The sequence below is a fragment of the Hylobates moloch genome, unplaced genomic scaffold, assembly GCF_009828535.3.
Source record: "Hylobates moloch isolate HMO894 unplaced genomic scaffold, HMol_V3 SCAFFOLD_24, whole genome shotgun sequence".
NCBI lineage: Eukaryota > Metazoa > Chordata > Mammalia > Primates > Hylobatidae > Hylobates > Hylobates moloch.
Genome location: NW_026652299.1, coordinates 16044403 through 16058750, shown reverse-complemented (window position 1 = coordinate 16058750; position 14348 = coordinate 16044403). Strand labels below are relative to the sequence as shown.

The 14348-nt window shown below is 44.6% G+C and overlaps 2 protein-coding genes across 2 annotated transcripts in view; one reads left to right on the top strand and one right to left on the bottom strand.

Annotated features, from left to right (window-relative positions):
- The first annotated feature begins 7097 nt into the window (after positions 1–7097).
- UBXN4 (UBX domain protein 4) overlaps positions 7098–14348 on the top strand; it is a 43298-nt gene continuing 36047 nt past the window's right edge. The window contains exons 1-2 of the mRNA XM_032145777.2: positions 7098–7357; positions 13976–14078. Coding sequence (XP_032001668.1) covers positions 7276–7357; positions 13976–14078 — 185 coding nt within the window. The 5' untranslated portion in view covers positions 7098–7275. The remainder of the gene's footprint in view (positions 7358–13975; positions 14079–14348) is intronic.
- On the bottom strand, positions 7357–7990 carry LOC116462922 (uncharacterized). Its single transcript, XM_058434410.1, has one exon. The coding sequence runs from the start codon at positions 7953–7955 to the stop codon at positions 7554–7556; it is 402 nt and encodes a 133-aa protein (XP_058290393.1). The 5' UTR covers positions 7956–7990; the 3' UTR covers positions 7357–7553.

Below are 14348 nucleotides of genomic sequence, written 5' to 3'. Positions count from 1 at the left end.
CTCAGCCTCCCAAAGTGCTGGGATTACAGGCATAAGCCACCACGCCCAGCCACATTTTAAAACTCCATATTGCTGACCTGTTTCCTGCCCACTCTGAGCCCTCCAAGCCATTGCCTCCCCTGTACCATTTTGTTTGTTTGCTTTTTTTCTCCTTTCTGCATTTCTTTCCCTCCCCAACTTATTTATTTATTTATTTATTTTTGAGACTAAGTCTCACTCTGTTGCCTAGGCTGGAGTACAGTGGTGTGATCTCAGCTCACTGTAACCTCCGCCTCCCGGATTCAAGTGATTCTCATACTTCAGCCTCCCGAGTAGCTGGGACTACAGGCATGAGCCACCATGCCTGGCTAATTTTTATATTTTTAGTAGAAACGGGGTTTCACCATGTTTGCCAGGCTGGCCTTGAACTCCTGACCTCAGGTGATCCACCTGTCTCAGCCTCCCAAAGTGAGCCACCGAGCCTGTCCCCCAACCAATTTAGATTCCATGTTCCATCACATTGTTCCATTGCTAATCTCCTAAACTCCTTTTTCATTAGTTCTTTCTCCCACTGCCTAGCACCTAAAACCCTGGATAAATCCAAGTCTCCACTTTCTCCACGCCTGCACTCAGGGATTAAGTGACCGCTGAAGAAAATTACACAGTTGGGCAAATTCAAGACCACCAATTTCACAGTCCCTTCTGCACTGTCTGGCACACTGTGTTTCCCTAGTCCACTTGCCCTCCAACACTCAACAACATTACTTCAAACCTTGTTTCCTTGTACTCAAGATGCCAATTTCCTTACCTCCCCCCTTACTCTCAGCAAATAACCTCTCCTTCACAGAAAAAAAAGCTAAAGCTTTCACGTAAAATCTTCCTCAAATTATTGTTTTGAAATGTATAAACATATTTATATCTGTTTTTTTTAATAAACTTATTTATATCTGAAGTTATTTTTTCGGCCAGGTGTGGTGACTCACGCCGGTAATCCCAGCACTTTGGGAGGCTGAAGTGGTTGGATTGCTTGAGCTCGGAAGTTTGAGGCCAGCCTGGGCAACATGGTGAGACCCTGTCTCTACTAAAAATACAAAACAAAACAACAGCAACAACAGCAACAAAAATACATAAGTTATTTTTTCTTTCCTCTGTCTGTTAAAATGGGAAGGGTATCTCTTCTATCTGCCTGTATTCTGGATCCCACCCCAGATTGTTTAGAATGGTGGTAATTACAAGAAGCAAGATCCAACTTCCAGTAGCCTAACTAGTGAGGACAGTTACTATCTCATAAAACAAGACATATGGAGGCTGAGTAGTCCCAACGTTGGTTCAGGAGCTCTGTGAGGTCATCATAGACACAAGTGCTTTCTAGATTCCATTCTGCCATTCTTAGAGCATAAGCAATGTCTTTCCTCATGGCCACAAGATGGCTGCAGCAGTACCTGACATCATTTGCATATAAACACATCCAGCAAAGGAAGATTGTGCCTTCTTTTTTTCCTTTTTCTTTGAGACAGGGTCTCGCTCTGTCACTCAGGCTGGAGTGCCATGGTGTGAGCATGGCTCATTGCCACTTCAACCTCCTGGGTTCAAGGTATCCTTCCACCTTAGCCTCCTAAGTAGCTAGGACTACAGGCACACACCACCACACCCAGCTAATTTTTTCTTCTTTTTTTTTTTTTGTAGAGACAGTCTCACTATGTTGCCCAGGCTGGTCTCGAACTCTTGGCCTCAAGCAATCCTTCCATCTCAGCCTCCCAACATGTTGGGATTATAGGCATGAGCCACTGCATCCAATCTGTGCTTTCTTCTATGTGTCTTTTATTAGGAAAGCTTTTCCTAGAAGTAGCCCCTCCCACCCCCCTACCCTTCCTACAAGGTCTTACTGGCTTCAAGGGGAGGTTGAAAAGCCCAGTATCTGGTAGGTTGCTTTGTTGTTGTTGTTGTTTGAGACAGGATCTCACTCTGTAGCCCAGGCTGGAGTGCAGTGACACAATCTCGGCTCACTGCAACCTCCGCCTCCTGGGTTCAAGCGATTCTCATGCCTCAGCCTCCCAAGTAGCTAGGATTACAGGTGCACGCCACCATGCCTGGCTAATTTTTGTATTTTTAGTAGAGATGGGGTTTCACCACGTTGGCCAGGCTGGTCTCGAACTCCTGACTTCAAGTGATCCATCTGCCTCAGCCTCCCAACGTGCTGGGATTACAGGAGTGAGCTACTGCACCCAGCAGTTTTGCCTCTCAGTAGAAAGTGAACTTTGTCAGGAAGGAATAATAGAAGGCATGGTAGAAGAATGACTGCTGGATCGGCCATCAACAGAATGTGCTGTATACCCCATTTTCCCTCCCATCTCCAGAGGGGCCTTCCGTTTTCTCATTTGTCCAATCTAAGACCAGTTCCTTTCACTAGCATTTAATTTTGTGCAAATCTCTCCCATCTTTAAAAAGGCTGTCTTTTCTCTCTCTCTCTTTTCTCCCTCTTTCTTTCTCTCTCCCTCCCCTCCCCCTCACTCTCCCTCTCCCCTCCCCTCCCCTGCCCTTCCCTTCCTTTTCTTTCCCACGGTCTCCCTCTGTTGCCCAGGCTGGAGTGAAGCGGCATGGTCTCAGCCCGCTGTAGACTCCCTGCCTCGGGCTCCCATGATTCTCCTGCCTCGGCCTGCCGGGTGGCTGGGATTGCGGGCGCGCGCCACCACGCCTGGCTGGTTTTGGTATTTTTGGTGGAGGCGGGGTTCCGCCATGTTCGCCAGGCTGATCTCCAACTCCCGGCCTCGAGTGCTCTACCCGCCTCGGCCTCCCGAGGTGCTGGGACTGCAGATGGAGTCTCGCTCACTCGGTGCTTGGTGTTGCCCCGGCTGGAGTGCGGTGGCGTGGTCTCGGCTCGCTGCAGCCTCCGCCTCCCAGCCGCCTGCCTTCGTCTCCCAGGGTGCTAGGATTGCAGCCTCTGCCCGGCCGCCGCCCCGTCTGGGATGTGAGGAGCGCTTCTGCCCGGCCGCCCATCGTCTGGGATGTGAGGAGCGCCTCTGCCCGGCCGCCCCGTCTGGGAAGTGAGGAGCGCTTCTGCCCGGCCGCCCATCGTCTGGGATGTGAGGAGCGCCTCTGCCCGGCTGCCCCATCTGGGAAGTGAGGAGCGCCTCTGCCGGGCCGCCCCGTCTGGGAAGAAGTGAGGAGCGTCTCTGCCCGGCCGCCCCGTCTAGGAAGTGAGGAGCGTCTCTGCCCGGCCGCCCATCGTCTGGGATGTGAGGAGCGTCTCTGCCCGGCCGCCCATCGTCTGGGAAGTGAGGAGCGCCTCTGCCTGGCCGCCCATGGTCTGGGATGTGAGGAGTGCCTCTGCCCGGCCGCCCCGTCTGGGAAGTGAGGAGCGCCTCCGCCCGGCCGCCCCGTCTGGGAGGTCTACCACCGAGGCCAGATGCAGTGTGGGGGCTGGACGTGGTGGCTCACGCCTGTGGTCCCAGCACTCTGGGAGGCTGAGGCGGGATGATCACTTGAAGCTAGGAATTCGAGACCAGCTTGGCCAACATGGGGAAACATATGAAAAATACAACAAACCAACCAACCCAGCAACAACAAAACAGGTCTACCCTGGAGTCATACTCTAATTTTTTCTATTTTCCTCCCTTTCTGATCCTTTATCCCACTTTCTTTTTCTTCCTTCTCCTTCTTCTTTGTCAAAGACATAGAGGATTGAGTTATTATCATTGATCCATACAAAGTCCCTCTCTCATTTATTTTCTTTCATTCCCACCCCCCATTTCTATTCCCAGTCTTCCCATGTGCAACCTTCCTAATATGTTTGATATGCATCTTTTTGTTTGTATGTATTTTTAGAAAATGTTTATTGTTTTGTGTGCAAAAAAAGAAAAAAATTAATAAAAAGAAAAAATATTAAGACTGCCAAAAAAAAAAGGCTGTCTTTTCCAATCCAAATTCCTGTCCAGCTAATGTTCCTTTCTTCCTCCTCGCCTTCACACTCACTGACTCTTTACCTCCCCTTACTTTTCAACCTTCTGCCATCTGTCTTCTTTATACAAGAACCATAAGAATTGCTATTGCTAAGCTTAAAATGACCTCTGTGTTACTAAACAATGGACATTTTTTAGTCTCCCATCTTAACTGACCCGACAGCAGCATTCCACACCACTGCTTCTCCTTTCTTAAAACTCTCTCTACCCTTGGCTTCTTTGATATCACACACTCTCTCATTTTCTTCCACCACCCCACACTCTGCCTTTCCTGCTGAGTCTCTTTTACTGGTTTATACTTTTTAATACAACCCTATAAACGTTGGAGGCCCTAAGACCTCAATCATGCTTGTGTCTCACCTCACTTTGCACCATCTCCCTAAGTGATAGTATCGTTATCCTCCAGTGCCTCACTGATCCCCTGTATGTAGATAAATCTCACTTTCCTCTCTCTAGTTAAGAACTGTTATCTGAGCTCCAAGACTAATAGCTATCTGCCTACTTAACAACGCCATGTGAATATCTCTCTAGTACTCCAAACACGTTTAATATTGAACTTACTCCTTCATGAACAACCTCCCCACCATTCTTCGCTTCTTTCAGTGTTGCGTATCTCAGTACCACCTTCTTTACGATTTCTCAAGGCAGATACCCCAAATCTCTCTCTCTCTCTCTCTCTTTTAGAGACAGAGTCTTGCTCTGCCACCCAAGCTGGAGTGCAGTGGTGCAGTCATGGCTCACTGCAGCCTCAAACTCCTGGGTTGAAGCAATCCTCGTGCCTTGGCCTCCCAAAGTGCTTGGATTACAGGCATGAGCTACCACACCTGGCCACAAAATCCCTTCTTGAGTCCTTCTTCCTCAACCTCCACATGTAATCAACAAAATATATTGGGTCTGTCTCCAGAATATCAAAAATATCCACTTCACTATCTCCCTTATGTTAATACATGAATAAGTGCCTCTTACCTGGTCTATTCACATTCAGCCATTCCACTTCAAATCCAATCTATTCAATTGCTATGCTACAATTTAAAAATGGAAGTCTTATATGTATCTGTTTATTTATTTATTTATTTTTTGAGATGTAGTCTCGCTCTTTCGCCCAGGCTGGTGGGCAGTGGTGCCATCTTGGCTCACTACAACCTCCACCTCCTAGGTTCAAGCGATTCTCCTGCCTCAGCCTCTTGAGTAGCTGGGATTACAGACGTGTGCTACCACGCCCAGCTAATTTTTGTATTTTTAGTAGAGATGGGGTTTCACCATGTTGGTCAGGCTGGTCTCAAACTCCTGACCTCGTGATCTGCCCGCCTCAGCCTCCCAAAGTGCTGGGATTACAGGCGTGAGCCATTGTGCCTGGCCAACTCTTCTGTTTAAAATTTTTCAATGGCTTCCTGTAATCCTTAGAAAAATGTCTTAAAATTTTTAACATGATTTTCAAGACTCTGTATCATCTGATCCTTGCCTAGCTTTCCAGCCTCCCTTGTACCACACTCCTCTTTCTATGTTATAGCCACACTGGGCATTTTTTAGTTCTGCAAGTGCACTGTGTTTGCTTGCTTCAGAGCCTCACACTGCTGCTTGCTCCATGTGGAATGGCCATCTCCTTCACCTACCTAGAGTTCCCCGAAATGTCATTTCCTCATGAAGGCCCTTTCTGACTCCACTAGTCCATGTTCGGTCCCATCCTCATACACTTCTGTAGCACTCTGAATTACACTTCTGTGACATTCATCATCACTCATAATCACTTATTCAATGTCTGTCTTCCTGACTAGACTGTACAGTCACAAAGACAGGGCCTTTTTCTGACTGCCTCACCTCCTTATCAGTGCTAGGCACAATGCCTAGCTCATAATAGATGAGTAATAAACATTTGACAAATGGATATAAAACTATGAAGTATTCTTATTTAATTCTAAAATTAGAGATAATTAAAGACCTAGCTCTATTGTAATAATTTCTAGATTGATGGAATTTCAAGAAGTCCATTAAAGTTGATGTTAAAGGTAAATTCTAATTTTTCTATAGGACTGTTGTCCTGTAGAAGCAACTGTCCCTAATCAGCATTATGTCTTAGTTTATAATAACACTATATACGAGAGGCCTGATTGGGAAAAAAAGTACAAAAATCTGAGTGCAAATAATTAGCTATGTTTAGGGAAAATATCTGTAGGAAAGGTGGTATATTCAGATGTATCACTTCCTTTATCTTGCAAAGATTGTCAGATAGTTGTACTGCTGGAGGATAAATTTAATTGATGTAGAATTTAACATAATAGTATATGCAACTTTAATAAACCATGCAAGCTTTTAGCTAATAGTTATTACAGACCATGTGATTTCATGAAAGTATTAAATATGAATCAGTTTTCATTTAATGGCAGCCAATCACAAAGTGCCACATCTTGATTATAGGACACTCTCCCAGAAAATTGGAAAATAAATCACTATCTAGTCTCTTTTGTATTACCATGGAAAGTAGCTGGAAAATAAATAATCTATTCTCTGCTTTTGTGTTACTTTAAAAAGTAGCTGTGGCAATAGCCTAACGCGTTTTGAAGTTTTGGAATGATCTCTATGCAGTGTCTAGGAAATTGCTGAAGGCCTGCGTTCTATCAATTCCTCCGCTTGGGCTCATGGACTACAGGTCATTATGGAAGGTGACTTGCGGTTTTTATCCTGTTTTTCTACAAGGTTGGGCTACGTTCAGAAGAAATCAAAGCCTCGGAGTTAATCCCTACAAAGCCCATTTAGTTCCATGCGAGGACTATTTCCTCCACACTGAGAGTCTCAACGAGGCCGAGAATAGCATATGCCAGTTGGAGTGACACTTCTTTCTCCCTCTCCCCTTTATAGAATGTGTCGTGGCCCTCACTACTGCCCCCTTTAGCCGTGCCTCAGAACCCACAGTTACATGCTCCACAATATGGAGGCGAATAAGCCTAAGGGGACTACAATTCCCATCATGCCTCACGGCAGGCGCCGCCGACGTGTCTTAGCGGTTAGTCATCCTTCCTACCGCCTTCCTCCACTTCCTGGACTGCGCGACCGGAGGCCTAGCGGGCGCGCGCACGCACCACCGACTCGCCAACGAGAGAAGGCCCTGGGGCACGTACAGCGACGGGTTGCGTCATGTGGCGTGAGGTGTTCTCGCGCGCGCTAGCGCGCGTCTCCGGGTGCTGCTGACTGGCGTGCGCTGTTTGTGCGGAGTCGGAGGTGGGGGCCGAACCAGCCGAGGTTGCGGGGGCCGCAGAGCCGGACGAAGACGGAGAGCAGAGCCGGCTTCGGGACTGCGGAGAACTACACACCGAGCGAGCGCCTGGGCCCGAAGGGAGCGATGCTGTGGTTCCAGGGCGCCATTCCGGCCGCCATCGCGACGGCCAAAAGGAGCGGCGCGGTCTTCGTGGTGTTTGTGGCAGGTGAAGGAGGCAGGGGTTCGAGAGGCGGCCGGGACACCCCTCCGGCCTACCTTCATCCTCTTGTATACCTCAGCCGCCGGCCCGCCCTCCCCGAGACGCGGGCGCCTGTCGGCTCGCACAACTGCCACTACTACCCCGCGCCCCAGGGACGGCTGCGACTCCGCCGCCAGATCCCCCACACGGGCCATGCAGACCCTCAGCGCCCTGCTCCTTCAGGCCCCGGGCGCCCCCAGCCTTTCCTCAGTGTCCGAGAGGCCCGGGCTACCGGCCTGTGGCTGTTCAGCGCCTCCCCGGTTCGTTTGAAATACAGCGGGCCTGGCGCCACCGCTGTCTTTCCCGGCACCGGGGCGGGAGGCACCGTCTGGCCCTGGTCTCCAAAGCGCCCCGAGGCCGGCCGAAATCTCCCCGCTCGGGGCGACGGACGCGGCCAGCAGGCCCCAGCCGCCCAGCCCCGCTCGTCGCCCCGAGCCTCTCCCCTGCGCAGCCAGACCCCCGCGACCCTCTCCCTGACGTCCCTCTCTGTCTCCAAAGACCCTCTTTGGGCTGCTTGAACGTCCGTTTCGTTACTACTGTTTAGATGGAGGTAGGAACGGGCCATTAGGCAAGCAGTTGGGTTGTAATTAGTTGTGGACTGTCGGGAAGAAAGCTGTGTCATCGATAAGCAACAAAGAGAAACCACCTGACGTTCACGGTTACTGGTGTTAGTACGTTCCTGAAACATAAACTTTTGAGCTGAAAAGAGGTTTAATTTTTTTTAATGGCAGTCTTGGTAGGGGATCTAGTGTGAAATAATGTTGCAAGTTTAAAAAAAAATCCATTAGTTTCAAAGAAAATAGACGTTCAGTCTTTGGTTTCTTCCCGTTGTTGTCTTCCTAGGTTAAAATCTACACGACTTTGAGAACGTTTATTAACTCATATATTCTATGTTGCTCTGGGCTATTTTGCTGCATATTCTCCTGTTTTATTACTGAAATCTTGTAGATTTACAGTAAACTCCTTGCCTCTACGGTTCTGCTCATTCTCATTACATGGACCAAATCAATATTTGTGGCTATTGTTAATTTGAGGTGTATTTCTTCAACTATTTGTGTTTAATAACGGTTTATTCATAATTCACTCACGTCTTTTAATAGCTCTATAACTTTATGCACTGCAGTGAAGAACGAATTACTGAAATGTGAATGTCATTTAGCATTAAATTTGGAATTTATAATTGTTACGCTAAGTTTTTAGCTCAATGCTGTTTATAGAGCTTGAATAGATTCTGTTATGCTGTCTGGGGGTTATATTATACTTTACATAAATTAATTCTGTAATCCTGTAAGGAAAAAAATGGATTGAAAATGAAAGGAAAAGTAAATGACATTATGCTTATTGTGTACAGTAGTAGGTTTTTGACATTTTAAATTGTTTTTCTCCTGATATCTCAGTTGATCCTTGCAGTAAATAGAACAGATTTAATTATCCCTATTTTATAGATTAGGCACTTAAGTCAGCAGTCATAAAGTGACTTGCACTAGGATCACAAAAAGGATTTACATGTTGTCTTAACAGTCAAATTTTTTAGTAGCTTCAAAAAAACTGGCTTTTATTTTCTTAGGGAAAAAAACTGAACAACTGTAAATTGGTGATTTAAATTGATATAGAAATCAGAAGTCTAGGATTATGGTAGTCATGTTTTTGAACAAATGTCCAGACATTCCTAGAAGGCACTCGAGGTAAATCAGTTAATTTAAAAAAAGAAACGAGAGATTTTTATTAACAAATATTAATATTTGGAAACTCTAGTACAAATTATTGGAATAGTTAAATAAAGTTATAGGTCTTGCCTTTCGGGGCTTTGTGTGTATATATACTTCAATTAATTTTTTACTGATGAGCATGTATTACATGTATTTAGAATATAATGACTCTTGAATGTTTGCAGGAAGACTGTTAGCAGTCTCACAAAGGAGTCTCTGTCTGTCCCTTGACCTGTTCCAAAATACAGCTAGCTTTTTTAGAGCTTTAGCCAGTTAATCCCCAAGAGTAAGTAGGATTAGTGTCACTCTAGGAATATGTAGATACTGGACTCATGAAACCAAAACACTTACAGATTGCTTAGAGCTTTCGTCATAACTCTGAAGCCAGAACTCGTGATTTTCTTAGGTCTGAAACCTCAGTAATAATATACTAACTTAATGGAAAATTTGAAAGATGTCTTTATAGCTGGAAGAAGTGATCTCAAGAGTACACTTTGGTTCGTAGAACTATTCGAGTGGGAAACGTTTTACGCAAGTTGTCTTTAGTTAGTGACATTTTCATGGATGAATTAAAGAATATTGTAGAGTTGATATTAGGAGACTGGAGAGATTACTACTACTTCAGCCAACAAATTAATATGATTTTCAAAGTATTGTGGCTGTGTAAAGTAAGTGAAACAAAACGATATTCATTTAATACTTGGGAAGGTAGAATAATCTGACAAGGAGACTGAAGTGAAGGTATCTGTTCACTGGCTAATGTTGCTAGGTAGGTAGGCTAAACTTTGTTAATGACAGACGCATTTTCTGCCTTTTTTGGTGAATGTAGACTACAGAAGCCTTTAGGTTTTGAGCAGTTGAGATTTTTTTTTTACATCGGAAAGACTGGCTGTACGAGGGTCTGCAACTCTATGCTTCTGAGTTCGTGTTGCTGTCTTCAAGTGCCTTCGCTTAGGATACTGCCGATAGAAGGGATACGATGTTTTCTCCTAAAATCTTAGGCCCACCTAACTTTATAGTTGATAATTTGATTAAAAATAAGAAAAGATACCAGAGTTAGCAATCAGTCATCCCACTCAGTAGTATTAGGAAAGTTGTCATTAAGCATTGAGTAATTCCATTCAGCTTTCCACCACTACTGTTCAAGCAGCTGCTGCCACCACTAGGCTGAGTCTAGGACAGACACTGCCAGTGGGGTTGAGACATCTGGGACCCTAATCACATGGTACAGTATAGGTGAGGGAGTGATGCACAAGCCTCACAAGAAGCAAGATTTATACTTTCAGCTAAACTTAGGTGATATCCCTGTTTAGATCCTCCCAGGATTCTCAAGCCTAAACGTGTAAGTACTGCCTAAACCTGTGTTTCTCTCCCAGTGTTCTGCATCTGAGTGGCACTACCATACATCTGGTTGGATAAACCATAAATGTGAGAGTCATCTTTGACTCTTAACTCTTCAGTCTCGTCTTGAGCTCCAGATTGCTCACAACATTCCAAATCACATAGGCATTTCCCTACACACGTATTCCTTCTGCGTGGTGAACTCTTCTGGCTGTTGGCATGGCTGAGCTGTCTTATCCTTTAGATTTTAGCTTAACTGTCACCTCAGAGAGGGCTTCTTTGATCATTATAAAGAGTTCTCGTTATTTTCTCTCGTAGTTTTCTTTTTCGTAGCATTTATTACTGTAATTATGTATAGCGTCTATTTGTTTTAAAATTTTGTATACCATTAGATTTTAAGCTCTATTGAAGGCAGACAGTGTCTCATTTGGTTTATATTTAGTATACAGTTCAATGCCTAGAACAAAATATATGCAATAAAATAGTGAACATATAAAATAATGAATAGAAAAGATTTCTGACTCTTCACAGCCTTCTCTGAGAAGTGTTTGTAGTAAGAATATTCTCATATACTTATTTTTCTTTGGTAGGTGAGTCATTTATTTGGAATCTTACATCTCTCCTCATCAGATGGTTTCTAAAGATGCATTTAGAGTGATCTCACTTGCAAATAGTAACTCCTTGTTATTTTGCATCTTCAACATCTAGGAGTCTGCTAATAGAGCATTCTTAATGGAGCATTTGGTCTGTGGATGCATTCTAGTCCCGTTTACTTTTCTTTCTTTTTTTTTTTTTTTTTTTTTTTTTATGGAGTCTCACTCTGCTGCCAGGCTGGAGTGCAGTGGTGCAATCTCGGCTCACTACAACCTCCACTTTCCTGGTTCAAGCGATTCTCCTGCCTCAGCCTCATGAGTAGCTGGGACTACAGGCGTGTGCCACCACGCCCAGCTAATTTTTGTATTTTTAGTAGAGACGGGGTTTCACCGTGTTGGGCAGGATGGTCTAGATCTCTTGACCTTGTGATCCGCCTGCCTCAGCCTCCCAAAGTGCTGGGATTACAGGCATGAGCCACCACACCCGACGCCCGTTTACTTTTCCATGGTCAAATTTCTCAAACTCCTATTTCTGGTATTCCTGAATCTCATCTCACAAAATATATGCAAATAAACAGCATTAGGGTCAATTGTTATAGGGATGCCATCATACTTACTATATTAGGCATTTAGCTATTCCACAGAGTACTTATTGGGTGCCTACTATGTTTTGTAGAGATTTTAGTCTTGTCAGTAAATAAAATGGAACCAATCCTTGCCTTCATGGAACCCTAATTCTAGTTAGGGGAGACAGATACTAGTAAACATAATTAAAAATGCATAGTATATTGGAAGGTGATAAGTAATACAGAAAAACAGAACAGGAGATAAGGGAGCTTTGGGAATGTCTCAAGAGTGTAATTTTAAAGTGAGTGATTAGGGAAGTTGTAATATTAAAGTGGGTGATTAAGTATCAGCTTTATTGAGCTGATATTTGAGCAAAGTTTTAAGGGAGTTGGAAATTAACCATGTAGTTATCTGGGGGAAGAACATTCCAGGCAGAGGAAACAACTAGTACGAAGACCTTATGGCTGAAGTGTTTTTTCGTATTTGAGGAATAGAAAGAAAAAGAATAGCAAGAAAGGAAAAAGGAATGAGATCACAGAGGTAGTTGGAGGCCTGATGTGTGAGGCCTTCAAGCCCCCTGTAAGGACTTTGGCTTTTACTTTGAGGAAAATGGGGAGCCATTGTGTGATCTAAGCAGAGGGTTGATGTGATCTTTTTTTTTTTTTTTTTTAAGAGAAAGTTGCTGTGTTAAGAATAGACTTAGCAGGAAGACCAATTTGGAGGCTTTTACTAGGCTTCTAGGTGAGACGTGATAGCTTGAATCAGGGTAGTAGTAGTGGAAGTGGTAAGAAATAGTTACATTCTTGATTTATTTTGGAGCTGGAGTCAATTACAGTCAAGGAAAACTAAAGTTTTTGGCCTGAGAACTGGAAGGATGGAGTTACCATAAACGAATAACTGCAATGAGGAAGGCCAAAGTGGATTAAATTGGCCTGGCCAACATAGTGAAACCCCGTCTCTACTAAAAATACAAAAAATTAGCCGGGCGTGGTGGCGGGCACCTGTAATTCCAGCTACTCAGGAGGCTGAGGCAGGCGAATCGCTTGAACCCAGGAGACAGATTGCAATGAGCCAAGATCGCACCATTGCACTATAGCCTGGGCGACAAGAGTGAAACTAATCTCAAAAAAAAAAAAAAAAAAAGATACAGAACATTTTCAGCATTCCAGAAGGCTCCTTCATGTTCTTTCTCAGTTGGTATTACCTTTGCCCTCTATCAAGGTAGCCACTATATTGAATTCTATCACCATAGATTAGTTATAGGTTAGCATACCTTTTATAATTAGCATGCCTACAATAAAAGGCAAGTCCAAAATTGCAAACAGAATTGTACCTGCCTCTGTCTACCTTGGAGGAATTTTGGAGTATAAATGCTGTGGAGTGGAGATGTTGAACTCAACAGAAAGGTGCCACATAAAGGACAGATATCAAACTTTTAATTTTTCTCTCTCTCTAGATGGTCTCACTCTGTCGCCCAGGCTGGAGTGCAGTGGCACGATCTCCGCTCACTGCAACTTCCACTTTCCGAGTGCAAGTGATTCTTCTGCCTCAGCCTCCCATGTAGGTGGGATTACAGGCATGCGCCACCACACCTGGCTAAGTAGAGACGGGGTTTCACCATGTTGGCCAGTCTGGTCTCGAATTCCTGGCCTCAGGTGATCTACCCGCCTCAGCCTCTCAAAGTGCTGGGATTATAGGCATGAGCCACCGTGCTGAGCCCACAACTTTTATTTTTCTAAAATCTCATGTACAAAAACCCAAATAGGCACTGCACCCATGAGTACTTACTATTGTGGTACTTTTCACATCATAATTTAGATGACTTCTTTTATGAAATATTTTGTATCATTTAAATAGTCCTATGTAGTTTGTTTTCATTGCTCTTCATGATGTGAACTGTGTGTGCAGTCACACTTTTCATTTAGTGGAAAATTCAGTTTTCAAATTTGGCAGAAAGTGGTATAGGTGGGATTATATTTTATTTGAAGTTTCTGTTTTCCAGGGAAAAAGAATTTGCAATCAGCAGATCCCAGCCTGGTATAAGAATTTTTGAGGGCCGGGTGCGGTGGCTCACGCCTGTAATCTCAGCACTTTAAGAGGCCGAGGCGGGCGGATCACGAGGTCAGGAGATCGAGACCATCCTGGCTAACATGGTGAAACCCCGTCTCTACTAAAAATACAAAAAATTAGCCGGGCGCGGTGGCAGGCGCCTGTAGTCCCAGCTACTCGGGAGGCTGAGGCAGGAGAATGGCGTGAACCTGGGAGGCAGAGCTTGCAGTGAGCCGAGATCGCGCCACTGCACTCTGGCCTGGGAGAAAGAGCAAGACTCCGTCTCAAAAAAAAAAAAAAAAAAGAATTTTCGAAATGTTTTACAGGTGATGATGAACAGTCTACACAGATGGCTGCAAGTTGGGAAGATGATAAAGTTACAGAAGCATCTTCAAACAGTTTTGTTGCTATTAAAATCGATACCAAAAGGTTTGTTTATGTTTTAATATTTTATTAGTTTTAAAATTTTTAAGTATTGTCTTTGATTTATAGTGATACTCTTGGCCTATAAGAATGTTGATGTTGGGCTGGGCACTCCCAGCACTTTGGGAGACTGAGGTGGGAGGATCGCTGGAGCCCAGGAGTTAGAGGCTAGCCTGGGCAACATAGTGAGACCCTGTCTCTACAAAAAATAATAAAAAAATTAGGAGTGTGGTGTGTGCCTGTGGTCCCAGCTACTTGGGAGGCTGAGGGGAGGAT

Coding starts and splice junctions, on each gene's coding strand:
- LOC116462922 (XM_058434410.1), bottom strand. CDS start 7,955: ATGGCCCGTTCCTACCTCCATCTAAACAGTAGTAACGAAACGGACGTT.